Below are 9,761 nucleotides of genomic sequence, written 5' to 3'. Positions count from 1 at the left end.
TTGTATAGTTTCAGTCTAAATATTGCTTTAGGATCACCGCAGCTCTTTGGGCTCTATTTTGCAACAACCAACCTTTGAAGAGAGGCCAGAGGTCATCCGTCATCCTGAGATTTCATTGCTGGGTTTGAAGAATCCTGGAATCCGAGCTGTTGTACAGTATTTCCCCCTCTGATGTGAGACTCAGTGTGGATATTAAAGCTGCAGCACCGGGCTTGACTGCAGATTGCTGTCCGGGGACTCTCTCCAGTTTACAGATGCATATTTTGCTCTTCAGTTTGTTGACCCTGGCGCGGAAGCTCAGACTCACACTGAAGGACAAATAACGCCAGTGATTTAATGACTGATCAGCAGTAGGAAAGAGACGTTTTTATGCATCCAAAGACATGAAATAAGGGAGAAGAGCATGAAATATTGTTGGCTTGTGAAATAATAACACACAGGTTTTTGAGGGGTTTCCTCAATTTACATGAGAGTAAATGTGATAAATGGAGAAAAATGTCTAACAATTTAGCCGTCAACTGCTCTTTTATGTAAAGTGATACATGATGCATAACAGACCCTCCTGCTCTCCATACATGATTTATCAAGTTACCCTAAAAATACTGATAAAGTACTAAAATTGCCTCCAGACATCCTTTAAGATCTATCAAAATGCGTTGCTTTGAATAATAATGAGCCTGATGTATTAACCCCAGAAAAAGAGTATACTTACTTCATTAAAATGTCATCTAATTGTTCGTTTAAAAACCAATAATCTATGAGTTATCAAGTGTTTTATAATTTCAGAAGTTTGAGCTACTGGCCACAAGATGCACTACTACTTCACTGTAAAGTCTCATATATGCAAGTTGCTTATATCAAGACCAGGAATGGTTATTTGTGATGTTAACGATCTCTGATCCTGCATGGCGGAAAGATTTAGTTTCCCTCTAAAAACAGCGCAAGACTGCACACAGGCGTTATTCTGCACCGGGAAGCTCAAACATCTAAATGAAGGAGCAAAAAGCAAACACATTTTGAAGTGGAGCGGAGCTTTAAATGTCCAAACCAGAGGATAAACTCGCCCAAAACTTTAGTTTACCTTCCATCAGAGCACAACCTGAGCAGGAACGCCTCTGTGGGCCTTATGAATCAACAGCTGGAAGCTCCTCTACAGGCCTCACGCTCAATGTTAAATATAATTCATACGCTGAACCATCAGAAGACCCCAGAAGAGTAAAAAAAGAGAGTTCTCGTGGCTGACGGAGCAGGACAGCGCCAGCCGCCGCTCCACCTCCAGAGGAGCGGATGTTGTAAACCATGACAGGCCATCGCACTGAGCCCTTGAGGTTGGCTTCGACATTCAATCTCCACTCAGGTTGGGTGTGTGCTCTCTCCCCACTGTAACAGCTGGCTCCATCACTCCCCTTTCACCCTCTGATATGAAACTCTGTATCCGGTCAGACGCTTTACGAGGATGTCGAGCCGTTTCAGGTCTCCCGGCCTTGGCTAAATCCCACAGCCCCCTTTTATGGAGGGAGGATGGCAGCGAGGGGAAGGGGACGCTTGTTTCTGCGAGCGCGGTGATGGAAATGTAACCAAATACCAAAACTAGGGGCAAAGGGCGGAAGGGGCGCACATGTTGACTGACAGGTGCGGAGGTGGTCTGCTAAATAGAGCTTATTGGAGGGACCGTGATTGTGCTTAAAGCGAGCATATCCACTAAGGCCATAATTGAAACTTAAATCCATATATCATGCGGACGTTGAGTCAGCAGCACCACCTAACGAGGCGTGGTGCTGGAATGTGTGTCAGTGATTGGGGAGAGGCCTCTACCTCAGGTACACTCATGCACAATTTGTAAGTTTTAAGACGAAAGCCAATGAGTAAATGATGACACAAAAGGCAGGATTACAATCATGACATGTTTATTGTTACAGAATATTTGCCCTGGTTTTTCTTACAGGGGTGATCTCTTCCCTTGGTCTTGGTGCAGGCGAGGCGTGTTGAATTAAAGCATCGTGTAAATGAATAACGACCCATCAGTGCGTTTGCTGAGCAGCGACATAAAAAGAAGCGCACTAGCTGTCAAGCATCGGGGCTCCTGTGAAAGTGGACCAATTATGATCACACGTCGGGCTCAGAATACGTTTATTTTCACACGCGGACTGAAAAACGTAAATCTTATGACGCCATGAAGTCTCTATGTTCGTCACGTATCCTCTTCTTCTATTTTGCATTTGCACAATGCACTGGCAGTGATCCCTGCGTGGATCCATAGGAGCAATTTACACTGTACAAGATCATTTAACATCAGTCATGTACAACATGGAGAGGAACTGGTGGGCCCTTACGTAAATAAATACAGAATGTATACAGTACACACACATTGAAGTACAGCCTGATGTAATAATTCAGTGTGGCTTCTGTAAATCAACCTTTTTCCTGATCTAGATCGAGCACCACATGAGCAGCATATTAAACACGTCGATAAAATAATGTCTATCATCGAGTCCCCTCTGAGCACGACAAGTGGTTTACAGTGGCACTGAGGGAGCTTCTCAGTTAAAATAGGAGTCTTAGAAGTGTCGCTGCATCTATGAAACTAAAGACGCCGGAGGTAGAGCTGGATCCTCCGGGTTTGTGCGAGGCTTCTTGCACGTGAGCGCCAGCAGCAGCAGCATGGGCAGGTGCCAGAGGCTGCAGAAGAACAGCTTGCGGGAGCTGCTGCGGTCGCCCTTGCGGTAGAAGTGGAAGGCCAGGTAGCTGATGTACAGGTTGATGGGGAGGGAGATGACGGGGAAGGTCCAGGTGGTGACGTCCAGCACGGGCGCCACGGCTGTCAGGCCGATCAGGCCCACGCTGTGGCGCAGCGCCACCCGCTTGCACATGCCGGGGTGGGTGACGGACATCATGCGGTAGCCGCCGCGGGAGTAATCTTCCCTTAAGTTCCAGCTGAGAGCGTTGAAGTGAGGGAACTGCCAGCTGTACAGGAAGCCACCCAGCAACAAGGCACCTGGAGGGGAGAGCGTTGGGGGGGGGGGGGGGCAGAGGAGAGATTAAAGAATGAGGAGGGGATTAATGAGCGAGTCTGTGGGACCAATGTGCTGCTGCTTAATTCACCCTGCATGCAAAGCACTGAAATAAAAGTCCTATGCTGTGAATTTTTGGATAAAAGTACACACTGGCTAACAGAAGACAGTACTTTTGATATCACAAAAACACCACAGTGCAAAACTTTCTTTTCTTTTCAGAAATAAACAGTATTTAGAAAAGTTATGTATGGTATGTAACATATTAAAGCAAAAATTAAGCATAATAAAGCCAGCAGTGCTGCAGTGACGTCTTCACGTATGCAAGTATTGTTTCATCTAATGGGCACAAAATGTTGCTGATTAGCTTGACTGCTTCCTACCAGAGTTGCAGCTGTTCTCAGACACATTACGCTGTTCTCTAATATTTAGTGTTTACATGTGACACTTGAAATGAGTTGAAGCAGAACAGACGGACAGGAAGGACAGACGTCTTCGCCTCTCAGCGACAGCGGCTCGTGTTTCACGTCGTGTGTGAACGCGACGAGCAGACCTGTCGGCCGTCCTGTTTACTGCGAGCGCTGATGAGAGCGAGTCAACAGAAACTTCCACGCCGATCAGAAAGCAACAAGCACGGCTTTTCTTTTGTTTTGAGTTTTGTAAACGTGAAATCTGGTATGAAATGGTGCAGCGAGGCTGAGCTGTCCACTGCTCTGAGGCGACAGTCAGAGTGGCTGAGTTTTTTTAAGACCATGTAAGCAGCGTAAATAAAAACTTGTGTGAGCACTTCCAGCACGATGAAACACATTTCATACAGGTGACGTGACAGAACACGCAGCGTCCACTGAACGAGCTGAATAAGCCCCTCAGTCCCCGTCTCTTCGCTAGCTTAACATTACATTCCTTTAGCACACGCTTTTGTCCAACGCGACTTACAGTAAGCACATTCAAACTCCACGGGAACAAGGAACAAAGCTGTACCGGCGCTGCAGGGATCCTGAGCCGTATGTAAATGAAGCTTTATGTAGTGTGAGACCAGGCCTGCTCAGAGCGGTGCTGACGCGCTCAGCGACGCGCCACAGAAACACTGCCATGACATTTAACGACGGCTGCAGCTAACAATTATTTCCAATTTTATACAGATCTGACATTTATTGTAGTGACTGACTTATCGCTCAGTCTATAAAATGACTTGTTTTGCAAACAGATGTTCAATCAAACAGGCAAATACATTTGAGAAGCTTGAATCAGTGAATTTTAGCATTTTTTTGGTTGTCAGAATTGTTGCCAAATCATTTTCTGTTGATTAATTGACGACTTCAAAGCATCAAAGCATCAGACTGAACTTCTGATCACATGAACTGTGTTAAAGATAATAAGTTACCAGATTGCGTTGGTCTCTATAGTACCTCAATAATAGCCTCTGATAATAGAACCAGCTTTTTACCTCAATGGGAAAACTGGGAGGACTGGCCGATTGGCTGCTGAAACTGAGTCGTACCTGGATCCAGACAACCCGTGGCAGCCGTCCAGCCCATGACAGGAGGTATCGCACCCACCACTGCTCCCACCCACGTGTTGGTGATGCTGAGCCTCTTGAGCGGCGTGTAGCAACAGGTGTAGAGAAAGATGTTGAGGGCACCCAGGAAGCCCGTCAAGGGGTTTACCGCCAGCGTGAGGAGAGCGACTCCGGGAACGCCACAGGCCAGGGCGAAGGACACGGCATGGAGGGGACTGATGGACAGAAGGGGGAGAAAAGAAGAGGGAGACAGAGACAGAAAAAAACAAACAAAGGTTAGTTTTAAAGATGAGTTTCAGATGTTTTCTCTGATAAAAGGCAAGTTACAGAACAGAGTCAGGCTCCAACAAAAGCCCATCACCACCATGGGAACTATGGGACGATAAAGTTTTGTGGGCTTGTGCAGACACCAGATAAGACAACGATAGCGCCACATGTTCAACACACACACACGCATGCACGCATGCACGCACGCACGCATGCACACACGCACGCACACACACAGGCAGGCACGCACACAGGCAGGCAGGCAGGCAGACCCACGGGGGCCACACACTGACAATCAGCAGCCGTCTCGAAACGGGAGGCTTAGAGGAAGCTCATCTGATAAGAGTTTGTCAGGAATAAAAGTAGCCCTGCAAGATGAAGAGCATGTGCACACGCCAGAGATCAAAACTCGCTGAAGAAAACCACTGCGGCTCAGGCTTTTAGCCGGATGAGGACTTCCTCCTCCTCCTCCTTCCCTCATCTTTTATTGAAAGCAGTGATGGCAAGGTCTGGTTCAAATTCACCAGTAAATGCTCCATAAATTAAAGAGAGGGCAGATTAAAATCTTGACCAAACGCAGGCCTTTTCTTCAAAAAGCAAACAGGGCTTTTATTTTGGTGGCGTGGCCGAGCAGGGAGATTGGTACATTAATGTGATTAGTGGTGTTATGTCTGTTTTATGTGGGCTGAGGTGGGGCCGTGCAGGCTGGCTATGGGCTGTCGACAGTCTGGCTGTGGGCTGGCTCTGCGGGGGTCAGGAGGGGGAGCGCGTCACATGGCCTGAGGTGCGTTTACTGTCCTCTTCTTGCAGGCTGACAAAGCAGCAGCACTGCGCCAGGTGAACAACGTCAACGCAAAGAGCCAAAGGCCACAATCAAAGCGAGGGATCCACATGCAAATCAAAAAGGATTTATCCATTAGGTTAAAGAAACAGGATGATTCGACTTAAAACTGAGTCACCTGTTAAATATTCAAGCAGTCAGAGAGCAAAGTAAGCAATTCAGAACTCGTGCCTTCCACACAGCAGCTGCAGGGACTGGTGTAAAACTGGGAAAAGACAACAAAGACGAGGCACGGCAAACATAAGGACCATTTCCACAAGCACAGATTTTTCTGTCCTGACAGCCGGAGAGGAGAGCATATTGAACGTAAACACTGAGAACGCTCTGAAATGACTAATCCTGCATGTGTTCCCGCACTGAAACAAAACCTGACACCCATCAAAAACAGTTTGCCTCGCGAGTTCATGCTGCAGTCTGTGTGGAGCAGAGCAAAGACGCTGAGGGAAACACTACATTTGGACAAGATGGGAAACTGCTGACCTTGACAGTTCTGACCCTGCTTCTAAAATACATTAGCAAAATGGTTGAACAGTAAAATCCCAATAAAACAAACCTTAATTGCTGATGAAGACTGACGCAGCAGAAAACTTCAGCATGTCAAATTATGAAAATAATGTGAGTGAGAACACTGTTACTGCGGTGTTATGGTGCCCACATCAGAACCATCTTCAGGCTCAAAACCTGCAGTGTGTCCCCACCTAGCTGAGACTCACACTAAACTTCAGCGTTCCTCCTCTGACCAAGCTCCAAGCTACTCAGCCTCACCACATGCGGAAGCCTCAAACTCTGGAAAACCACCACAAAGGCTGGGGGACAGTCATCCACGTTTCACGGAACAACAATAAAAGGTGGGAAAGATGATACGCTATTGTGGTCCTGACGTAAGGCGGCAAACTATTTCCGATGCTGACATCAGAGGGGCAGACGGACTCCCGCGGGACGGACAGACAAAGCTGGGGGAACACACAAAGCCTCGTCCTGAAGACAACATGGAGACGGTGTAAAATGCGGCCTTCTGATGGCTTGTTTGACAGGACGGTCCGGCCTGCCATCTGCTCGCTGTCTCAACACAAGATTGTATGTGTGACAGAGTAGAAGGGAGAGACAAAGAGTGAGAGATCTAATGTTTCTACATGTCTCAGAGACAGACACACACCTCTCGTCAGGGACGGGCTAAAAGCCGGGGAGAGGAGGCTGTGTTTAGACAGAGAACGTCTTCCATCACCAGCTCAAAGCACAAGAGTCCACTTTTAAACAGCGTGTCAATGGAGAATTCCAGATACTGGGAGGAGAAAGCTGTGGGTCAAGGTCCGGTGGTGCTAACAGGCTGTTCAGCCATAAACTGGCTATTGTTGGTACAGATCAGCTGGCAACAGAAGCATTTAGCCTCCACTTCCAACTGGACCGTTTGAGGGCGTTTAATCCTCTAATCAACAGGTTGTTTGCTTTTGTTCTTCCTGACAGGGACAGATAGGGAGAATATCCTATCAGAGTGGCATGCAAAGGAGGCAGCTTCCCGGCAGGAACAACGGGTGAAGAGGACGTGATGTTAGATTTATGTTTTGTTCATGCATCAGTGAGTATCTGTGCTCCTGAAGGGGCAGGTAGAGATGAGCACATCCAGTCACTGAGTCAGAGAGGCAGCAAAGGAAGGGTGGTCAGCTGACTACGCCCTAACCTCGACCCTAACCCTTCTTTCAAACCTGCTAACAAGCTTCTGATACACCTGACAGGTGTGAAGCAGAGGACTGTCGCTGCTGGCATGTTCAGCGCCATTACAGCTCTAACTAAGAGTGGAACAGAAGGGTGCAGATCACCATGGGATGTGTGCTCAGAGCTGCTGCTTTATTGAAGGTGGGATCTTCGTTATAATATTGCCTGCAAAAGCACATGTGCTTTGACATCAGCAGCAGGTCGCGTTTCACCCCTGGAAAAATATCCCTCAGCAAGGGAAGAGTAACAGCAGCAGACTGCCATTTGTCTGCTGGGAGTTGTACAAAAGGCAGCTTGGAAGGCTCAGTAGCTGTCATTTAGTGCTGCTGGGCCGCTTCCACGCTGAACTGAACTCCAGCTCACGCTGAGCCGCTGCACTCTCTCTCCTCCCGTACGCTCTCCGATCACTCTTCACTGTCTTCTTTTAAACTCGTAAAAAGTGGAGATGGGGCTGCTGTGCCAAATCTGTCACGCAGAAGATCTTGTGGAAGACACTGTTAAATAAGCACAAAGGCGGAAAAGGCTCTCACCTGATTTGTCCTCTGACGAGCGGGCGGTTCTTCGTACGGTTCATGTTGGAGTCGAAGGGCACCTCGAAGTACTGTGGAGACAGAACAACAAGCGGTTTAATGCGGGAGATGCACAACTGTCTTTTTCCATGCGCACACACTGCATCATGAACTCCTGCAGGCAGCAGCAACGATTAGTCATTTTGAGTGTTGAAGCAGGATTCGGGCAACACTATGCAGGTGTGTTCTCACACACCTCCTCCACTGCTGGTCGTGTTAATGTTCCCAGAAATGTAAATCAACTTGGTGAATGTATAATGATCACCGCACATACAACGCGGCCGCCTCCGCGAGCCTTTCTATGCAACATCTGGAGGGAAGCAGTGTGAGAGGAGCCGCTCAAGGCACGGTCGCAGCAAACCTCTGAACCAAACGCTCACCCTACACTGTGAGAGTAAATGGACTGGAGGTGGAAGGTGGAGGCTGTGGGCTATTGGGTGGGAGGTGGTGGCGGCGGTGGGGGGGTGTTCTGGGATACAACTATGTGAAAAACTACTTATACTCCTGTTTTATGATCTGCTCTGGAGGAGTATGCTTCAAAGTGCTCCCAAGAGATTGGCAATGTGTGACTAAAATGCAAACACATGGGGTGCTTAAACGCAGGAACTGGCTAATCTGTGTGTGTGTGTGTGTGTGTGTGTGTGTGTGTGTGTGTGTGTGTGTGTGTGTGTGTGTGTGTAAGCGAGCACACAGATACGTGTATTTGCTTGCCCGCGTAAGAGCCTTTGACTAATGAAGAAAACAGCTAAAGCACTTAAACTACGGAATATCAGGATCCATCTCTTCTGATATATGGCGCACATAAAATATCCAATAAACAGATAATCCACTTTTCTCTTCCTAAACCCCAGTTCCCAGATTTACTGCACTTGTGACATCGGAAAGCCACCATATTATTTAAAAACTCCCGGTGGAAGGCATTGAATTTCATTTTCGTATAGATTTTTTTTGAAGAACATCGGGGAGTGGGCTGCACCGTTAAGGTCTGACGCACAAGATAGGTCACAAGTCTCGACTGGGACTTGGAGGCAAAATCCAAACTCAAAGCAACGAAAAGATCAAACATGCTGGGTGGGTCATCAATGCTCCAAAATGATTCTGCACTGGTTTTCAGTGTTTACATTATGTGTCATTCTGGTTTGCATGAGCCTCTTCAGGACTTCTGGCCAGACATGGATCATATGGATCCAGAGCAGCTACCGCTTGGTCAAAGTGCAGTTATGCTAGTGTTAAAGAGCCTTTGATGGTCATGCCTACAAGTTTGAAAAGCAGGTAAATGTATCTCCTTATTTGGCTCCAGTTACTGCTGAAATCACAGTGGCACTAAAATCCTTCAAGCACCTAAAAACATTCAAATGAACTCTGGAATAAGCTCTGAAGAAAATCTCCTGCTTCCCTTCTCCTGTCTGTGGTTCAGTTTTCTGCAGCACAAGCTAGCTGGACTGAACCAGGCTAATGGACAGCTGTGTACGCGGCTGTGGGACCCCGAGGCCCGGGCTGAGGTGTTAATTCTATTTCCTGGGTCAGGAAATGCGTCAGGAGGTCAGGGGCCGCACTGGAGAGTGAAATGCACTTTGTGGCCGGGCCGGAGCTGAACCTGGCCTCGGGCAGGCCGGGGGCCAAGCTCGCTGTAACACCGCTCACATAAAAAAGGATCAACTTAGTTTCCAATAACATCATCCCACATGTAAAAAAAGGCCCAGATACAGTGCATAACGGTGCTCTGTGCATTGCACCCCCACAGGCATTTAAAGGCACCTGCAGAGTAAATACGAGGAGGAACAAAGAACAACTTTCCAGAGTGAGAGAAGTATTTCAAAACACAGGACCTACAGTGCTGC

At 47.6% G+C, this 9,761-nt stretch overlaps 1 protein-coding gene across 2 annotated transcripts in view; it reads right to left on the bottom strand.

The window, feature by feature from the left end:
• Positions 1-1,892: 1,892 nt before the first annotated feature.
• cox10 (cytochrome c oxidase assembly factor heme A:farnesyltransferase COX10) overlaps positions 1,893-9,761 on the bottom strand; it is a 29,304-nt gene continuing 21,435 nt past the window's right edge. For both annotated transcript variants that reach the window (XM_070990379.1, XM_070990380.1), the window contains exons 5-7: positions 7,882-7,952; positions 4,513-4,745; positions 1,893-2,995 (exon numbers count right to left, since the gene is read on the bottom strand). In XM_070990379.1, the coding sequence (XP_070846480.1) occupies positions 2,577-2,995; positions 4,513-4,745; positions 7,882-7,952 (723 nt within the window). In that variant the 3' untranslated portion in view covers positions 1,893-2,576. The remainder of the gene's footprint in view (positions 2,996-4,512; positions 4,746-7,881; positions 7,953-9,761) is intronic.

Source organism: Chaetodon trifascialis, chromosome 21, assembly GCF_039877785.1.
Source record: "Chaetodon trifascialis isolate fChaTrf1 chromosome 21, fChaTrf1.hap1, whole genome shotgun sequence".
NCBI lineage: Eukaryota > Metazoa > Chordata > Actinopteri > Chaetodontiformes > Chaetodontidae > Chaetodon > Chaetodon trifascialis.
The sequence above is the reverse complement of the archived record's forward strand: the minus strand, read 5'-3'. Positions and strand labels throughout refer to the sequence as shown.